General features: G+C 44.4%; 1 protein-coding gene across 1 annotated transcript in view; it reads left to right on the top strand.

Annotated features, from left to right (window-relative positions):
- Window positions 1-12,559: 12,559 nt before the first annotated feature.
- klhdc8b (kelch domain containing 8B) overlaps window positions 12,560-21,909 on the top strand; it is a gene marked incomplete at both ends in the record, with an annotated part of 406,850 nt that continues 397,500 nt past the window's right edge. The window contains one exon of the mRNA XM_084461788.1: window positions 12,560-12,953. Within this exon, the coding sequence (XP_084317914.1) occupies window positions 12,560-12,953 (394 nt within the window). The remainder of the gene's footprint in view (window positions 12,954-21,909) is intronic.

Genomic DNA, 21,909 nt, shown 5'->3' on the forward strand with positions numbered 1-21,909 from the left:
TGGAGGAGTTATGAGGACTTCCTGTTTTACCAATAGGTGGCGCTATAAGTATGACGCAATACTGACACATAGATGTGTTCAGGACAGAACCGTCATGAAGCGTGAGATATATCGGACAAATTGGATAATGTATGGAGGAGTTATTAGGACTTCCTGTTTCACCAATAGGTGGCGCTATAAGTATGACGCAATACTGACACATAGATGTGTTCAGGACAGAACCGTCATGAAGCGTGAGATATATCGGACAAATTGGATAATGTATGGAGGAGTTATGAGGACTTCCTGTTTCACCAATAGGTGGCGCTATAAGTATGACGCAATACTGACACATAGATGTGTTCAGGACAGAACCGTCATGAAGCGTGAGATATATCGGACAAATTGGATAATGTATGGAGGAGTTATGAGGACTTCCTGTTTCACCAATAGGTGGCGCTATAAGTATGACGCAATACTGACACATAGATGTGTTCAGGACAGAACCGTCATGAAGCGTGAGATATATCGGACAAATCGGATAATGTATGTAGGAGTTATGAGGACTTCCTGTTTCACCAATAGGTGGCGCTATAAGTATGACGCAATACTGACACATAGATGTGTTCAGGACACAACCGTCATGAAGCGTGAGATATATCGGACAAATCCGATAATGTATGGAGGAGTTATGAGGACATCGTGTTTTATGGCGAAATGTCAAACTTTGGCGGGGCGCCACGGCAAGGGTGTTTGGTGAAAACTCAATTTTTTTGATAACTTTTGATCACAAAGGTCTTAAGATGAAGCTGACCCGATATGAAGTTGATCGGATGAAATCTGTAGGAGGAGTTCGTCGAAGTACGAGGCATGGAAATGGTCAAAACAAGGACAAAATGGCACATTAAGAGCAAAATGGCGGACTTCCTGTTGCATGTTGGGTATAGCTCCAAGAGACATTTAAGTGTGGCTCGATGAAATACATATGCCCTCCGAATTTCGTTCGCCTACATCAAACTGAAAGGTGGGGCTCGCCATTTTAAATTTTCCAGGGGGCGCTCTTGAGCCGTTTTGCCACGCCTATTTCCGGCACCCATGAATTATCAAATTTTTCACCGGGACTGACGTATCTGCAAAGTTTCATCCGTTTTCATCGATGTTTAGGCCGCCAAAAAGGCATTTGTTTGGGGAGAAGAACAAGAATAATAATAACTAGGGCTGCGAGCAGCAGTGAGCGGGCCCTCGCACCCCACGCGGGTCGGGGTGTGGCGCAGTTAAAGGGTGTGCTATTTCGGTGTCCAGTACTGACAGAAACTTCCTGTCACCAGTAGGTGGCGCTCTAAGCGTGACTCAATACCGACGCATAGATGTGTTCAGGACAGTACCTTGATGAAGCGTGAGAAATGTTGTGTAAATCGGACAAAGTATGTAGGAGTTATGAGGACTTCCTGTTTCACCAGTAGGTGGCGCTGTAAGTGTGACTCAATACCGACACATAGATGGGTTCAGAAGGCCACCTTCATGAAGCGTCAGCAATTTGGTGCAAATCGGATGATGTATGCAGGAGTTATGAGGACTTCCTGTTTCACCAATAGGTGGCGCTATACGTATGACGCAATACTGACACATAGATGTGTTCAGGACAGAACCGTCATGAAGCGTGAGATATATCGGACAAATCGGATAATGTATGGAGGAGTTATGAGGACTTCCTGTTTCACCAATAGGTGGCGCTATAAGTATGACGCAATACTGACACATAGATGTGTTCAGGACAGAACCCTCATGAAGCGTGAGATATATCGGACAAATCGGATAATGTATGGAGGAGTTATGAGGACTTCCTGTTTTACCAATAGGTGGCGCTATAAGTATGACGCAATACTGACACATAGATGTGTTCAGGACAGAACCTTCATGAAGCGTGAGATATATCGGACGAATTGGATAATGTATGGAGGAGTTATGAGGACTTCCTGTTTCACCAATAGGTGGCGCTATAAGTATGACGCAATACTGACACATAGATGTGTTCAGGACAGAACCGTCATGAAGCGTGAGATATATCGGACAAATTGGATAATGTATGGAGGAGTTATGAGGACTTCCTGTTTCACCAATAGGTGGCGCTATAAGTATGACGCAATACTGACACATAGATGTGTTCAGGACAGAACCGTCATGAAGCGTGAGATATATCGGACAAATTGGATAATGTATGGAGGAGTTATGAGGACTTCCTGTTTCACCAATAGGTGGCGCTATAAGTATGACGCAATACTGACACATAGATGTGTTCAGGACAGAACCGTCATGAAGCGTGAGATAAATCGGACAAATCGGATAATGTATGGAGGAGTTATGAGGACTTCCTGTTTCACCAATAGGTGGCGCTATAAGTATGACGCAATACTGACACATAGATGTGTTCAGGACAGAACCGTCATGAAGCGTGAGATATATCGGACAAATCGGATAATGTATGGAGGAGTTATGAGGACTTCCTGTTTTACCAATAGGTGGCGCTATAAGTATGACGCAATACTGACACATAGTTGTGTTCAGGACAGAACCGTCATGAAGCGTGAGATATATCGGACAAATCGGATAATGTATGGAGGAGTTATGAGGACTTCCTGTTACACCAATAGGTGGCGCTATAAGTATGACGCAATACTGACACATAGATGTGTTCAGGACAGAACCGTCATGAAGCGTGAGATATATCGGACAAATCCCATAATGTATGGAGGAGTTATGAGGACATCGTGTTTTATGGCGAAATGTCAAACTTTGGCGGGGCGCCACGGCAAGGGTGTTTGGTGAAAACTCAATTTTTTTGATAACTTTTGATCACAAAGGTCTTAAGATGAAGCTGACCGGATATGAAGTTGATCGGATGAAATCTCTAGGAGGAGTTCGTTGAAGTATGAGGCATGGAAATGGTCAAAACAAGGACAAAATGGCACATTAAAAGCAAAATGGCGGACTTCCGGTTGCATGTTGGGTATAGCTCCAAGAGACATTTTAGTGTGTCTCGATGAACTACATAAGCCCACCGAATTTCGTTCGCCTACATCAAACTGAAAGGTGGGGCTCGCCATTTTAAATTTTCCAGGGGGCGCTCTTGAGCCGTTTTGCCACGCCCATTTCGGTCACCCATGAATTATCAAATTTTTCACCGGGACTGACGTATCTGCAAAGTTTCATCCGTTTTCATCGATGTTTAGGCCGCCAAAAAGGCATTTGTTTGGGGAGAAGAACAAGAATAATAATAATCCTTCGAAATACAATAGGGCCTCGCACCGCCAGTGCTCGGGCCCTAATAATCCTTCGAAATACAATAGGGCCTCGCACCGCCAGTGCTCGGGCCCTAACTAGGGCTGCGAGCAGCAGTGAGCGGGCCCTCGCACCCCATGCGTGTCGGGGTGCTGCGCCGTTAAAGGCTGTGCTATTTCGGTGTGCAGTACTGAGAGAAACTTCCTGTCACCAGTAGGTGGCGCTCTAGGCGTGACTCAATACCGAAGCATAGATGTGTTCAGGACGGTACCTTGATGAAGCGTGAGAAATGTTGAGTAAATCGGATAACGTATGTAGGAGTTATGAGGACTTCCTGTTTCACCAGTAGGTGGCGCTGTAAGTGTGACTCAATACCGACACATAGATGGGTTCAGAAGGCCACCTTCATGAAGCGTCAGCAATTTGTGCAAATCGGATGATGTATGCAGGAGTTATGAGGACTTCCTGTTTCACCAATAGGTGGCGCTATTCGTATGACGCAATACTGACACATAGATGTGTTCAGGACAGAACCGTCATGAAGCGTGAGCTATATCGGACAAATCGGATAATGTATGGAGGAGTTATGAGGACTTCCTGTTTCACCAATAGGTGGCGCTATAAGTATGACGCAATACTGACACATAGATGTGTTCAGGACAGAACCGTCATGAAGCGTGAGATATATCGGACAAATCGGATAATGTATGGAGGAGTTATGGGGACTTCCTGTTTCACCAATAGGTGGCGCTATAAGTATGACGCAATACTGACACATAGATGTGTTCAGGACAGAACCGTCATGAAGCGTGAGATATATCGGACAAATCGGATAATGTATGGAGGAGTTATGAGGACTTCCTGTTTCACCTATAGGTGGCGCTATAAGTATGACGCAATACTGACACATAGATGTGTTCAGGACAGAACCGTCATGAAGCGTGAGATATATCGGACAAATCGGATAATGTATGGAGGAGTTATGGGGACTTCCTGTTTCACCAATAGGTGGCGCTATAAGTATGACGCAATACTGACACATAGATGTGTTCAGGACAGAACCGTCATGAAGCGTGAGATATATCGGACAAATTGGATAATGTATGGAGGAGTTATGAGGACTTCCTGTTTCACCAATAGGTGGCGCTATAAGTATGACGCAATACTGACACATAGATGTGTTCAGGACAGAACCGTCATGAAGCGTGAGATATATCGGACAAATTGGATAATGTATGGAGGAGTTATGAGGACTTCCTGTTTCACCAATAGGTGGCGCTATAAGTATGACGCAATACTGACACATAGATGTGTTCAGGACAGAACCGTCATGAAGCGTGAGATATATCGGACAAATTGGATAATGTATGGAGGAGTTATGAGGACTTCCTGTTTCACCAATAGGAGGCGCTATAAGTATGACGCAATACTGACACATAGATGTGTTCAGGACAGAACCGTCATGAAGCGTGAGATATATCGGACAAATCGGATAATGTATGGAGGAGTTATGGGGACTTCCTGTTTCACCAATAGGTGGCGCTATAAGTATGACGCAATACTGACACATAGATGTGTTCAGGACAGAACCTTCATGAAGCGTGAGATATATCGGACGAATTGGATAATGTATGTAGGAGTTATGAGGACTTCCTGTTTCACCAATAGGTGGCGCTATAAGTATGATGCAATACTGAAACATAGATGTGTACAGGACAGAACCGTCATGAAGCGTGAGATATATGGGACAAATTGGATAATGTATGTAGGAGTTATGAGGACTTCGTGTTTTATGGCGAAATGTCAAACTTTGGCGGGGCGCCACGGCAAGGGTGTTTGGTGAAAACTCAATTTTTTTGATAACTTTTGATCACAAAGGTCTTAAGATGAAGAAGACCAGATATGAAGTTGATCGGATGAAACCTGTAGGAGGAGTTCGTCGAAGTACGAGGCATGGAAATGGTCAAAACAAGGACAAAATGGCACATTATGAGCAAAATGGCGGACTTCCTGTTGCATGTTGGGTATAGCTCCAAGAGACATTTAAGTGTGGCTCGATGAAATACATATGCCCACCGAATTTCGTTCGCCTACATCAAACTGAAAGGTGGGGCTCGCCATTTTAAATTTTCCAGGGGGCGCTCTTGAGCCGTTTTGCCACGCCCATTTCCGTCACCCATGAATTATCAAATTTTTCACCGGGACTGACGTATCTGCAAAGTTTCATCCGTTTTCATCAATGTTTAGGCCGCCAAAAAGGCATTTGTTTCGGAAGAAGAAGGAGAATAATAATCCTTCGAAATACAATAGGGCCTCGCACCGCCAGTGCTCGGGCCCTAATAATCCTTCGAAATACAATAGGGCCTCGCACCGCCAGTGCTCGGGCCCTAATAATCCTTCGAAATACAATAGGGCCTCGCACCGCCAGTGCTCGGGCCCTAAATATAGCTGCAAGCAGCAATAACGGGGCCAAGCGCAACTAACGGCAACTAACGCATCAAAGCCAACGAGGAAAATACGCCATAGCTACAGTGGAGCTATGCATGTGAGCATCTATGTCGCCTGACCAGGTGAATCAGGTCAAATTCATGCAACAGTATCATCATCACCATGATCATCATCATCATCATCATTATACAACTGCATTCACATTAAATTCATCTGACAGCGTCAAGTGAGTCAGGTCCTTTTTAGAATCTCATTACATTTATTCTATTTTGGTACATATGTTTTAGGACCTATTTCTCTGCATGTCTACATGCCACATGATCATTCTCCAGGCCTTCCATCTGCCTGGAAGGCCCACCTTTACCATCAAGTCTCAGTGCGGGGATTTCTTGATAATTCAGCTATCTATGAAGAACACACAACTTTTGTTTCTCTCTACACCTCACAGTTTCCAGAAGAATGCCCCCCCTACACTTGGTGTAAGTAGGCTTTGTAGTCTGTTGGCTACTGCGCTCTCCAAGGATGAAGTGTTTAGGCTAAAGCCTACAACCCTCTCCCTGGTTGAAGTGTGTAAGCTATAGAGTGCAAAAGGTACACTTTCCAAACGTGACACTCTTTACCACTCTACCATCCAGTTTGTCACACATGACACATACAATACACATACTGCACTCCTTACTGTTTGGACAACTAATCTTCCCATCAAACCTGTCATAACATTCCCTAGTTTAATCTCATTTGCACCCTTCTCCAACTATCACCTCTCTACCTATGTCACATGTTACACTAAATGCCTCTCACACACTGACTCCTACAAAAGCCAGTTCATTTACAATGGCTCTACACAATATCCAGTCTTAAAGCAGACTTCAAAGATGTACACACACATCAATTCTTTATGAACGCTGATTGCATTTGTGTAACAGAAACATGGCTAACATCTGCCATAGCCACATTTGAGCTATGCATGTGACTATTTCTCTGCATGTCAACATCCCACCTGGTCATTGTCCAGGCCTTCCATCTGCCTGGGAGACCCACCTTTACCATCAAGTATCACTGCAAGGATAGCTTGACAATTCAGCAATCTGTGAACAACACTCACAATTCTTGTTTCTCTCTTAACCTCACAGTTTTCAGAAGAATGCCCCTCTCCTACCCATACATTTGGTGTAAGTAGGCTATGTAATTTAAGGTCTACATTTCCATCCAATTGACCTGAATGACAACTGTCAAACTAACGTGGAGTCCATATACATTCAATTGTAGTGATCTTGATTATTTCAGTTAAACAAGCACATTCTTCATATAAGAAGAGACGGCACATTGGTTTAATTCTAGCAATGAAAATACAATGAAAGTGCAATGGGGGTCCCTTTGCACAACAATGCTTATATAAACATCAAAATGTAATCTGACAGTGTTGTGCCCAATTAGTAAGTTGTAGAGCATGCCATCCGCTACCCATACAAGCATTAGGAACCCCATTTAGCCACGGGGGGCGCTACAGCAATCAATTGCGTTTAAGCCACTTTTAAGAATTTTGGCTTGTTATAGTGCCACCCTTTGGCCTAACTGCTTCATATTTCTTGAGTTACCTCAAGATATGCTCTGGTACTACTATATCTGTTTTAGGAAATACCATCCAAGCGGTTAGGCCTTAACAGGAAATGAGCTCTCTAGCGCCCCCATTCAGTTTGATCTGGCCAGTAATGGAGGCTTTGCCTCAGGCTGACATTGTTGATATGAACACAAAGTTTTGTGGTGTTCCATCTATTCCATCAGAAGTAATATGCCTTTTTGTGAAAAGCCACACCCTCTGCAATATTCAATTGCTCATAGTGGCTCTTTTCATCAAGTTTTCTAAATTATGCCGAGATGGAACTTTAGATATTCATTGCTAGATTCTACCTACTGTGCTTCATGTAGATTGACAAAACTTTCTAGGAGGAGATAGATTTTAAGTGTTTTTCTAAAATTGCAAAATTGTTGCAAATTAACATAATCTGAAGTTATGGCTCTTTGAGGCAAATTTGTTCAACCTGATGAGACATATATGCCTCCAAAGCGTCATGACTCTAGCTCCAACGGGGCATGAGATATGACCTTTCAAAGTTAGCATTTTAGCCCCTTTTATGTATTTTGGCTTGTTATAGCGCCACCCTGTGGCCAATCAGGCTTTTCTTTCTCGAGTGACCATTAGACATACCCTGGTACCACTGTACCGTGGTTCGGAAATCTCTGCATGGCGGTTAGGCCTAAACTGAAAATGAGCTCTCTAGTGCCCCCATTTGGTTTGATTCGGCCAATAATGCAGTGGCCGCCTCAGGTTATATCTGCACAGATGTCTACCAAGTGGCGTGGTGTTCTGCACAACCCTTAAGAAAGTATACCCCTTTATGTGAAAAGCCACGCCCCATGCCATTTTCATTGGCTCATAGTTGCTGTTAAATGTAACTTTTTCTACTTTTGCCGAGATGGAATTATAGATATCGGTCCTTAGATTGTGTGTACCCAGTATCATGCAGATTGGTCAAAGTCTCTAGGAGGAGATAGATTTTAAGCGTTTTTCAAAAAATTCAAAATGGCGGAAAATCTATATAACCGGAAGTTATGGGTCCTTGAGGCAAATTTGTTCGTCATGAGGAGAGACATATGTGTGCAAATTGTCATGTCTGTAGGTCAAACGGGGCCTGAGATATGCCTGTTCAAAGTTCGCAACTTCAGTCAGCTGCTATAGCGCCCCCTTTTGGCCAATCGATGTGAGACTTGCTCCACTGCTGCGGGGCCTAAGCCTCTATGACTCTGCCGATTTTCGTAAAAAGCGACCAGTCGGTTATAGGGCCTGCCATAGACTCCCATGGCGGAATAATAATAATACTTACAATAACAATAGGGTCTTCGCCCCTTTGGGGCTTGGCCCCTAATAATAATATAGGCAAATACAATAGGGTTCCGGCAGCTACGCTGCCTGGCCCCTAATAATCCTTCGAGTTTCAATAGGGCCTCGCACCGCCAGTGCTCGGGCCCTAATAATCTTTCGAATTTCAATAGGGCCTCGCACCGCCAGTGCTCGGGCCCTAATTACAAAGTCACACGATTATCACCTGAATAGTATATCAAGGATTTAAGGATTTATGTCTTGTCCATCTATCTTCAGTAAACTCGACTACTCTAGTCCTCACTAAGACTAAGAAAGTGGATCACATCACTCCAGTTCTGAGGTCCTTACACTGACTGCAGGTCTGTTGCAGGTCTGTTCAGTTCTTTTAATCAAGACTGAAGACTTTTCTTTTTGCCGCTGCTTTATTAAATCAAATAATTATTTATTCATAAACTGCACTGTAACGTGTTATTCCTGTATTTCATTTTTCCTTCATTTTGTGTTGCACTGTTTTGATGCTTTTAATGTCTCATGTAAAGCACTTTGACTTGCTTTGTTGCTGAAATGTGCTATACAAATAAACTTGCCTTGCCTTGACTATATACAGTGTAAGTGAAGGTGTATATGGGTATATAGATCACAGCAGTGCATGACATGAATGCTGACGTGCCGTGGCCAGTTGTCACTCTCAGAAGCGGCTTCTAAACCCAGTCACTGCAGCGTCCTTCGGTGGTTTGGGCACTGGTGCGATGTGGGCAGGGCAGGACAGGCTGGGGCAGGACAGGACAGGACAGGCTGGGGCAGGACAGGCTGGGGCAGGACAGCACAGGACAGGCTGGGGCAGGACAGGGCAGCGCAGGCTGAAGCAGGGCAGCGCAGGCTGGGGCAGGACAGGCTGGGGCAGGACAGGGCAGGACATGCTGGGGCAGGACAGGACAGGCTGGGGCAGGACAGAGCAGTGCAGGCTGGGGCAGGACAGGCTGGGGCAGGGCAGGACAGGCTGGGGCAGGACAGGCTGGGGCAGGACAGGACAGCGCAGGCTGGGGCAGGACAGGCTGGGGCAGGGCAGGACAGGGCAGCGCAGGCTGGGGCAGGGCAGCGCAGGAGAGGCTGGGGCAGGCTAATGAGGACGTCAGACCCATATAGGCAATGTTTTGGCTCCGTCTTCTGTCATGACATTGAATGAGTGTGTCAATGAACTCATGGTTGATGTGGAGGCAAAAGTGGTTTCCGGCCGATAACTGTCGTCAGTTCCCCCCTCAGCTTCGGTGCTGCTGAAGCTGGTTTCCACAGAGCCATGTACGCCTGGGCGCCATGTCTATAAAACAAGAGTAGTCATTTTAATTGCAAAACTGGCCAAGTACATACATATTAGTCCTTAAGAACTTCATAACAATGTTTATGTTGTCATGTTGAAACAGTCTACATCTGGCATGTTCATTAGCTTACAGATTGTGCTTGCTGACATGGAAGGATTTTCACTGGTGTTGACGTCAAAGGCAACACAGCGTCTGTCTTCAACAGGGTGGAGCAGGCAGAGAGAGACGATGTGGCAGGTCCACTACTAGTGTTCTGGAAAAACACATACATACAGTTTGTCATGTTTGGTAAACATCACGGTTTACACTAATTTAATTTTAGAGAAAGAGAGACAGACAGACAGAAACAGACACACAGACACATGCAAACACACACACACAGACACTGATGCCTTATTTTGACGATTACCTTTCCACAAACGTAATGCATGTCAAATATGTTTTATCCTAGCGTTACCTGTGGATTTCGCAGTTGGGCGATAGATGGACCAGAATGGTCATCATTTGAGGCCACTATCGCAGCAGCTGGCATGGAGGCTGTAGCAATCCGATTCTGAAATGTTGCCATGTTGCCATAAATAGCACAGTTATTCTTAGCACAACAGTCAAGACTGCTTGTAGCTTGTTCTCTGTTTGAGTTCAGCCCTTCCTTAGCCCTTCTTCCCGCTCCGCTCTGCTGCAGATCCTCAGTGGGACCAATCAGAATTAATCTTGTTTGGGGGCCAGGAGGTAAATGGCAGAGGGAGGGGGCGCAGGGGGGAGAAGTGGAGGGGGGAGGAGTAAAAGGGGGAGGTAGAGGAGAGGAGAGAGGGGTGGAATAGGAGGGGGAGGGAGAAGAGAGGTAGAGGCTTGTGAGAGGAGGGGAGGGAGGAAGAAAGATGAGGAGAGGAAGGAAGAGGGGAGAGGAGAGGGGGGAAGGATAGAGAACAGAGGGAGGGTGAAAAGAGAGATGGAGGAGGAGGGAGAGCAGAGATGAATTATAAATGACAACACACATCTAACCTCCAGAGTGAAGCTGCTGCGGCAGGTGAGCCATGTTGTTATACGTCTACTCAGGGAATGTGTCAGAAAGGCTGTGTGGCCCGTCACGTTACTTGTTCTGGTTCTGTCCTGAGGGAAGGAGTCACAACAACGTCATCGACATCCAGTTTTTTTCCCGGGTCCATCGCTGTGATTGTTCCTGTAGAGATTTGTTTATCCTCTGCCCAAATTAGCTTATCTAATTAGAGATGAGTAGACCCACCTGAGCAACCACAAACTACTGTCGCGCTCTCTCTCTCTGCATTGTGTTCCTTGCTAATTGGTTGTTTTCTCTTGTTCTCTCTTTGTTCTGACTCCTCCAGGGACCTGAGCTTAGCAGTGGAGGATTCTGGGAGTCCTGCCAGGACACCACAACACTAATACACTCGGCGCTCACAGTTACACCTCAACAATCCTCCCGAGTCTGGCTCCCCTGCTGGCCCTGGGCTCGTCTGCATATCCTCCCGAGTCTGTCTGATCGTCACAGCTGTAGTCTCCTCCATGTCTCGTCATATTGACTGCATTGGCTCTGCCTCTGTTTAAAGACACAAGAACTCAGCCTTCTGCTGTATGTGGGACACCTCAAGAGGAAGGAGCACACAAACACACAGCACAGCACACACAAACACACACTAACACACAGCACACACAAACGCACAGCACACACAAACACACACTAACACACAGCACAGCACACACAAACACACACAAACACACAGCACACACAAACACACAGCACACACAAACACACAGCACAGCACACACAAACACACAGCACACACAGCACATCACATACAAACACACACTAACACACAGCACACACAAACACACACTAACACAGCACAGCACACACAAACACACAGCACACACAAACACACAGAACACACAAACACACACTAACACACAAAGACACACACAAAGACACAGCACAGCACACACAAACACACTAACACACAGCACACACAAACACACACTAACACACAGCACAGCACACACCAACACACACAGCACACACAGACACACACAAACACACAGCACAGCACACACAAACACACAGCACACACAAACGCACACACACGGCCGTATGCTGCAGGGCACGTTCTGAGCACGTTCACACACACACACACACACACACACACACACACACACACACACATCCAGGCGCACACACACACACACACACACACACACACACACACACACACACACACACACACACACACACACATCCAGACACATGGACACACACTTTCTCTCCATATCTATAATTAGTGATGCCTGACAGCCAATTAGTGTCTGTCCCCCCGGCTGGCCAGAGCCCTGGGTCTCAGTGGGAGCAGTGACCTTTGGAGGGTGACATGTGGCCCTGCCTCTGCCCGGGTCCCCAGCTGCTCCCACAGCGCTGCGCTGCGCCATGGATCTGCCTGACAGCCGCCGTATGGGAATAGGCTTGATTCCCCGCCCACACACACACACACACACTGAAAAAGGGAAGTAAAGGGCAGATATCTCCTCTGGTCTAGAAGTCAACAGCTATATACATAGAGGACAGACATCTCTCCATCTCTCTCTGCCCTCCACACCCCCCCCCCACCCCACCCCCGTTGAGGCCCCGCCCAGCCCAGGAGACATGCCTGTGCAAGAGATGATGGCTGTAAGCCCTGTCAAGTCCCTCTACTGGGAGGAGTTCCCCCCCATGTCCTCCCCCAGGGTGTATTCCACCCCCATTCTCCAGGGGGGGCAGCTGTATGTGCTGGGGGGGTGCAGTCAGTCCGGCCTGCCCCTGGACACTGCTGAGCTCCTGGACATAGAGAGCCAGACCTGGACCCATCTACCCCCACTCCCCACGCCCCGGGCGGGGGCATCAGCGCTGGCTCTGGGGGGGCAGGTGATGGTGCTGGGGGGCATGGACCACCAGCAGAGGCCCCTGGCGTCTGTGGAGGTGTACCACCCTGATGAGGGCCGGTGGCAGAGCAGGGCCGGGCTGGGGCAGCCCTCCATGGGAGTCATCTCAGTGGAGAAAGGTAGGACACCCAACCTGTATGAGCCTGTATCTATAGTATCTGTGTCAGTTTGTCTGTCTATATCTGTACCTGTGTCTGTGTGAGAGAGAGGTAGGAGGCAGCCACAGTCACCTGTGGCTTGGAGATAGTCTTATGTAGTATACACCTGTATGGAATAGCATGTCTATATCTATCATATCTCCTCTAGAGGTAGAGGAGCTCCTATTGTTCTGTATAATTATAGGTAGGTAAAAGCCAACTCATTTGTAACTACAGTACAGAGACAGACAGTTGGAAGATTCAGACTGATACACACATCACATAATCTTGTGTCCAAATAAAAACAGAGTCTATTTGAATTAAAGTGTGGTTGCCTGGTGCTGGGAAACAAGCTCGCTCAGAGATGAAGTGCTGTTGCTCATTCTCTGTTTCTTAGAGACATACATTCATGTCGAAGAGAGTTACTGTAGCAACAACACTTCATCTTTACCAAAGTGTAGGAAAGGATTTGACAAGACAAAATTAGCTTATTCCTCGCTGGGTGGTTCTTAATTCATGCCTCTGTTCCACTTGTTACCCACTGATCCTCAGTCTGTGTATCACGTGGAGATTTGGGCTCCTACCCAGAAAACATTTGGCCAGAGTTATTACCTTACACAGACAGAAAACACACCCATTCCTCTTCCTGCCAACGGCTGAGAGCCGATCCCTGGTCCTGTGCTTGTTTATCTTGTTGAGGGTCTCCTGGGACAGGAGATGTAGTGGTGTTTATCTTGTTTAAGGGTCTCAGGAGATGTAGTGGTGTTCATCTTGTTTAAGGGTCTCAGGAGATGTAGTGGTGTTCATCTTGTTTAAGGGTCTCAGGAGATGCAGTGGTGTTTATCTTGTTTAAGGGTCTCAGGAGATATAGTGGTGTTCATCTTGTTTAAGGGTCTCAGGAGATGTAGTGGTGTTTATCTTGTTTAAGGGTCTCAGGAGATAAAGTGGTGTTTATCTTGTTTAAGGGTCTCATCAAAGGCTTACCTTTGGACTCAATATGTTACTGGACTCACTCACAACCGAGGCCTCACCCTTGACCTTGTGATCAAAAAGGGTCTCAAAACTGTTGTTCTTCTATCAGTGACCTTACATCTGTGACCATTTCTGTATTTGTATTATTGCTTCCCCAAGCTGTAATTGGCACTCTGCGTTTTGTTAAGAAGCGCTATCTGAATTCTGTAGCAGCTGATCATTTAAAAATAATAATGAATGCAAATAGTGTAACGACCCCGGAAATGGGGCCTTCACATGTTGATGATTTGGTGACCATCTTTAATGATGGTTAAACTGGGTGCCACCCTTGACTCTGTAGCACAGATGAAACTGAAAAAGGTTGTAGCTAAACAAAAAGCTCTATGGAGGAACGAGGAGATAAATCAACCTAAGAGAACATGTAAAAGAGTTGAGCACACATGGAGGAAGACCAAGCTACATGTACATCGCAATATTCTGAAAGAACACCTTTACTCATTTAAAAGGCCATAAAAATGCTAGAAGAGATCACCTCTCAAAATTGATTTCTAGAAATCAAAACAATTCCAGGGGCGCTTTTCTCAATGATTTTAACGGGGTCCTCATTTGCAAAACTAACTTTTTTCATTGTTTTTGCATATACATTTGAGTCTGTGATGAGCCTTATAACACACAAAGTATGAAGTGAAACAACCCAGTCATTTTGTTGTGGTCAGTTGATATAAAACTTTTTTTTTTTTTTTAAAGTCAGTCCCAGCAAACCGTTCAAATCTCCCATGTCAAATTACGTCACAGTCAGGGACCTGTTATAATAATCCTGCCCCTATTTGCATACCTCCAATCACCTGCATTTGTTTACCTGGCTGTAAAGGCTGACATTATTTGCAGGTCCTGCTAGCTCGCGTAATGTCTTCACAAGGAAAATGCTCTGGTCTTGAATGTACTAAGCAGCACAGATTGCTACATCATCTCCCAAGTTCAAAGAACAGAAGAGCTGAGTGGATACATTTTATTTTTGATGGCAACGTTCCTTGTGAAATTGGCAAAACACTGGCAGTGTGCTAGCCATTTTTTGCCCCATCGCTTTTCCAACAATGCAGGATTTTCAGATGAACTATTTGTAAATGATCTAGCAATACTAACTGTCTGTGGAAATCATGCAGAAACTGTAAGTAATTATGCTGTGTTTCTTTGCATATAGTACTAACGCTAGCTGGCTAACACGAACAAACTCCCCTTTTGCCTCAACCCGGATGTTCGTCTCGTCATATACATTAGAGTAACGTTAGTGGAATGAAATTGGTAGGCTTCGAGTTGATCTAGCGGTCATTGCAACTGATCAATTGTTAAGAAGTGGACACCATTGGATTCCGCTTGGCCTACAAAATCTAGCTTTCATTGTTTGTAGTCGAATGGTGTCATATAGCCTGGTGGTGTCTAGCTAGTGAATGTAGCTAGAGGTAACAGCGTGCAACCGTGGAGATAATAACATGGGCACTATCATGTATAGTCAAGGAGAGAGGACAATGAAATTTGTCACAGTGGCATCGAGTGTGGATCAGGCCCCCAGGATTCGAAAACTAACGTGAAGCCCTATAGGACCGCGCCATCTTTGAGAAAAACGCGTCATTGACATTGACATGCGCAGTCAATGACGCGTTCTTGTAGTCCATGAACAGATGTGAAATGTAAACGCGTGTTCATGGCTCTCCCCGCTCTGAGTTAGCAATGAAAATCGGCTTGCTTATTAGTCTACTTTCGTCAAATATATCCGTTGGAAAACATATTATTTTATCCAGGCATCTTATTATTCATTCTGTTCACAACAGCGCGATGAGCAGCCAGGCGAAATAGCTTCAGGGGACCTGGTCCCAGGCGAGTTGAACAGCTGTCCACCCAGAGACGAGATCGCTCGTTGCGGCATGAAGTTCGCGGCTAACCCACCGAGCTCGGTGGGCTCACAGGCCAGTGCGGAGATGTATTACCAGTAGGCTAATTATAGTGGAATTGCTGAATGACAGTTTATCATTTCATCTTTATGCCTACACAACATCAACTCATTTCCTTGTATGTGAATAAAGTTATTTCCAGTTATTTACTAAATATCACGTCTGTCCATTTCTGGAAAAGGCAAATCATTTCTGTCAAATGATCACTCAAGTTTTATTACCAACCCCCAATTTTTTTTGAGTGAGTTTGTGAAAAGCGCTATATACATGAAATGCATTATTGTTATGCATAGGATGTTGTGCTGTGGTCATTTTCATTAATACATTTGATTAATCAGTCAATAGTATTAAGCCCATTTTGATCGTTTAATGTTTGCAGTGTTAAGTGTAAGCTTATGCAGCCTACTCCAAAATGTAATGGTTACAGCAGGCAAACTGAATGTCTTCATGTAGTTGTTTGTTCCAAGGTCCATCTTACGGAGCCCCTCTGGGGTCACCTAGGAGAAGAAAAAAAAAAAAGAGTAATCCGTGCGCACAGTTTAGTAAACTGTGGCCTCAGATTCATAAACTGTGCGCACAGTTTAGTAAACTGTGGCCTCAGATTCATAAACTGTGCGCACGGTTTAGTAAACTGTGGCCTCAGATTCATAAACTGTGCGCACGGTTTAGTAAACTGTGGCCTCAGATTCATAAACTGTGCGCACGGTTTAGTAAACTGTGGCCTCAGATTCATAAACTGTGCGCACGGTTTAGTAAACTGTGGCCTCAGATTCATAAACTGTGCGCACGGTTTAGTAAACTGTGGCCTCAGATTCATAAACTGTGCGCACGGTTTAGTAAACTGTGGCCTCAGATTCATAAACTGTGCGCACGGTTTAGTAAACTGTGGCCTCAGATTCATAAACTGTGCGCACGGTTTAGTAAACTGTGGCCTCAGATTCATAAACTGTGCGCACGGTTTAGTAAACTGTGGCCTCAGATTCCGCACGGATTTATAATCACTCCGCACCTGACGTAAACTGAGCTCCCTACTCCTGCCCGTCCGCGGCTCATGTTCGGCAAGTTCATACAGTAAGCATCCCACTTTCCCAAAATTCACGTTGTTGTAACTGGTAAGTAGACTAATGTTATAACCTACATAAATTACACGTATTTACATTCATCCAGGATTATATTACTGTAACCGAATACCGAAATCTGAAGCAAGCCTACACTGACATTTTAGCAGTGTTGATAGCCTAGCCTAGGATAATGTTAGCCGACAGCCTGCCAACGCTTAGCTGTAGCCTACGGTACTGTAAATATGTCATACCTAAGCCCGACGGTATAGTGCTCTAAATCATAGAGAAAAGAGTAGCTAGTTGTAGACTGTCATTGATTTATGAGTCTAAACTTTGAGTGAAAATGGGGAGTTAGCTATAAATTTACCTAAGTACAGGCTTATTTGCATTCACTCAGGATATTCAAACGTTGCAATTAGAACATTGAGTGTTAGGTTGTTGAATAATTGTCTGGACAATTGTCTGGCTAGCTACCAGCTCCCAAGCAGCAACGTTTATAGATGAGATTTTGAAATTCTGTAGACATTTTTACCAATATATTGCATTAGGCTACACAGATGTTTATTTCATGTAGGCTACTTAGACTGGGCTAGATATTTTTGGATAAATTAAGATTACTTTAGTTATGCATATAGGGAGAAAATAGAATAATATAATTGAGTGGAATTGAATTTAGTGTTGCTAGGATTATAAATCAACGTTAAAATAACTGATGATCACTTAACTGTACCTTTTGCATGGTTACTTATTGTTGTATCGTAAGGAGACCAGCTAGCAGCGTAGTGTAACTTCAGACCTTTACTTTCATTCAACTCCTCCACAACAACTGCGCATGTCATTCATACAACCTGGTGTTGTAGGCTATATGTTACTGCCACCTACTGGAATGATATAAACATGCATTTAAGACTACACCACATATCCCTCTCTTTTAAGAACAACAGTCCTGCAACAAACCATGTTTTAAATCAACACTTGAATAGTAAACAACAGTTACTTGTCAGCATTACTAACTGAAATTAGCTTCTGGACTATAGCATATCAATTTTAAACCAAAAGTGCAGTTACAAACGTTTAACTAAAATCAGTTTCTCAGAATGTCAGTGCTTCTACCATAGAGTAGTTAGTAACATAACATGAACAGCACATTTACCATTGCAGAATAGAAACATTCACTTTAAATCGTACAAAATAAGAAATAGTCCATTCACATGCTTTAAGTTAAAGAAAATGTGTAACAGTCCATTGATTCTCAAGTGGAAACCTTGTGAAAGTGTAACTGTCCATTACTCATACCACCACATTTATGCAGTTTGTCTGTTTTTCCTCCCCAGAAATTGGTTCCCAGCGAACTTGTGCCAGTAGCCTTCCGCTCTGTAAGTCAGAAGTGTGTTTCTTTGATTCTTCCTCTCATCTCATCCATCTTAGCTGATGCATCCCTACCCCTCACCATTTGTCTTTCCCTCTGTTTATTCACTTTTCACTACTGTTCAGTTTTGTAACTCAGAAATCTACAGTAGGCTATTACTGTAGGTATTCAAATACATTGTTGAGGTGAGGAGAGGTCTGAGTCCATCTACAGCTAGTGATGATGCCATACCTTTTTTAGTCACTGAATTGTATTCTTTGATAGAATGGATGAGTTGGATAAAGAGTGGATCACCTTTTTACGTGAGCAACGGAGGTTGGATGAGAGGGTTATCTCAACGTTCATCAATGAAAAGGTATGCAATGTTAGCTAGCTGTAAAGGAGGTATAGATTAAGGTCACCGTGACCTCACTTTTGGCCTTGTCAATGTGACATTTCAGGAACGGCTTGAGGAATTGTTTTCACAATTCGCTACTTGGGACTCATTTAATAAAATACATTAAGCCTTCACTACATACTTTTTTGAGTCTAGACAGAGGATGTAGGCCTAAACAACAACCTGACTCTTGTTGGCGGGGCATACATCCACAAAGCAGTATTTCTAGTTGGAATATTGTAGTTTCCAGACTGGAAAAGGGATTGGGGCACACACACAAGACTTTGGAAAGAGGGTGAGGGCATGCAAAGAGGGTGAGAGGCACAGGTTCCATAATGTTTTTGTTTTTCAGATTGACTGCTATGCTGTCCATGGGATGACAGATGACGAGCTAATGAGTTATGTACCCAAGATTGGAGACCGGATAGCTATTCGGCAGTACTGCAGAAGAGAAGTAGCTGCACTTGAAGGAACCACCACAACTGTCTCCAAAGCTACAGAAAGGTTGATGTCCAAACTAAAACAAAGACGGGGCACTAAAAACACTGAAGATGATTATTCTGGAAAACGGGCCTGCAAAACCAAAAATACTGAAGGGGATGATCGCGCTGGAAAACTGTGGGGGAACAAAAATGCTTCCAAAGTGAAGCGCACTTACCAAATGGGGTTGTTTGAAGAAGTTGGGGGCTCTTTCAATCAAGTGAAAGGGAAAAGAGGAGGCGGCACTAGACACCTAAAAGCAGAAAAGAACACCACAATGGCAGAGTTGGTTGAAGTAGGAAAAGCCCTTTTTTTCCCTCACGGGAAAAGTAAGCTTGGTGATTTGAATGAATTTGATTTCACAATTAGGGACTTCACCGAAGTGGAGCTTGATCCATTGCTGAGTCTGGGTCAACTGTATGAAAGTCTAAAAGTAAAAATGTTGAGAGTCTACCTATCTTGTAAAGCAAGGTCTGACACTGGAACACCTTCTCCGCCTGCAGCTGTTTCTCCGCCTGCAGCTGTTTCTCCGCCTGCAGCTGTTTCTCCGCCTCCAGCTGCCTCTCCGCCTCCAGCTGCCTCTCCGCCTGCAACTCCAACTGGATTTGGTTCTTCACCTGCTTCTCCACCAGAGTTTGATTCTCTACCTGCTTTTTTACCTGGATTTGGCTCTCCACCTACTTCTCCACTTGGATTTGGTTCTGCTCCTGCTTCTCCACCAGGGTTTGATTCTCTACCTGCTTTTCTACCTGGATTTGAATCGCCACCTGCAACTGCTTCTCGGCCTAGACTTGCTTCTTCACCTCCATCTGCAGCTGCTTCTACCTCTACAGCTGCTTCCACAGGGAGCAGGCACCCCATTATAGTTGATGAGGAAATACAGATAGGCTACTCCTTCATGGATGACACCATCAGTCTGGATGATACCCTACCACTAGATAATATATCATACCCTCTGGAAAGTGCAACAGTTGAACCTCCCAAGGTCACAAAGCTAAGGCTTCACAGGGGAAATGTGTTTGAAGAGTTAAATGCTGCCTGTAAGGATGGTCGTCTATCTGTTGATGACACTCTCTTGGAGGTGGCGATGGTTCTACCCAATGGTACCACAGAGAAGGGAGAAGACACTGGTGGAGTCCTGCGTGATGCTTTAAGTGAATACTGGGAGACCTTTGTTATGAAATGCACTTGCGGAAACGCTGTGAGAATACCTATGACAAGACATGACATGACAGATGAATGGGAAAACGTAGCTAAAGTTATGGTCATAGGCTACAACATTGCCAATTATTTCCCTGTAGTACTGGCCAAGCCCTTCCTCTTCTACTGTCTTGGACAAAAAAGCATGGATGATGACCTGTTTTCAACGTTTTTAGAAACAGTTCCCACTGAAGAAAAGGACGTTTCTGAGCAAGCAATGAAGGACTTCAAATCAATTTCTGGAACAGAGGAATGGATGGATTTCCTAGAGGCACATCATGTAAAACGTCTTGTCACCGAGGAGAATGTCAGGAAGACGTTACTTGAAGTGGCACACAAAGAAATAGTGCAGGATCCAGCATATATAGCTGACTGTTGGAGCACTGTGTTGAAAGGGCTGAAACTGCCCCCAGGGGGAATGGATGAAGTGATGACCAGCCTCACTCCTACAAGCAGGAAGGTTGTAGCCAAGCTACAGTATGAGAACCTCAACAAAAGAGAACAGGAGATTCTGGATTTCCTGAAGAAGTTCATCAGGACCTGTAGCGAAGCTCGGCTCAGGAAATTTCTCAGATTTTGCACCGGTAATTCTGCAAGAAAGTTTCAGTTATTTGATAGTATTAACCTGTTCCTTTGAAGTCTGTTCAGTGCTGTAAAAATTTATTGACTAATACTAATCAGTCAATTAATTGACTAATGGGTGGCAGCCATACCATTTTGTGTTGTCTTTGATAGGTGCAGACCTCCTGGTTGCCAAGGAAATCCACATCCGATTTGTTGAGCCAAAGAGTACCTTTACAAGAAGCCCCCAGTCCCACACATGTGGGTGTGTGTTAGAAGTCCCAAACAACTATGGATCATACCTTGAATTGGCAGAAGAGTTCACCAGCGTCCTTGATGCAAACGTGTGGGTGATGGACATTATTTAGTGGTAAGTGTCAGGTGTGTGAGTTCAATGTACATGATTGGGTATGTACATCTACAACTGCATGTAGTTCATGTTATGCTTCTCTATTCTACTGTAGGTAATTCACCACTTCTCTGGAGGTCCCCAGGAAACAGTGTTGTTGTGGCAGAATGGCACCTTCATTCTCTCTCTTTCTGTAATTCTGCTTACCCTGAGTTTCTTTCATGTTTTGTTATTAACAGTATATCAGGGTCCTCAAACAGCATGCACATTAGTCAATTATTCAACAAAAAAGGGGACTTTATTTATTTTTTGTACATTCATTTTATTATTTCCACTGCCAGGGTTCAGTTTACCCTGGGTTAGTTTCATGTTTAACAGCATATCAGGGTTCTGATTAACTGTATATCAGGGTGCTCAAATAACATGCACAAGTCAATTATTCAACAAAAACGTGGCATTATTCTTTGTCATTTATTTGATTATTTCCAGTGCTAAGGTTCAGCTTACCCTGAGTTTCTTTCATGTTATGATATTAACAGTATATCAGAGTTCTCAAATAACATGCACATTAGTCAATTTATTAAACAAAAATGTTTTGACTTTAATTTTGTTTTGCCATTT

The sequence above is a fragment of the Borostomias antarcticus genome, assembly GCF_949987555.1.
Source record: "Borostomias antarcticus genome assembly, chromosome: 3".
Taxonomy (NCBI): domain Eukaryota; kingdom Metazoa; phylum Chordata; class Actinopteri; order Stomiiformes; family Stomiidae; genus Borostomias; species Borostomias antarcticus.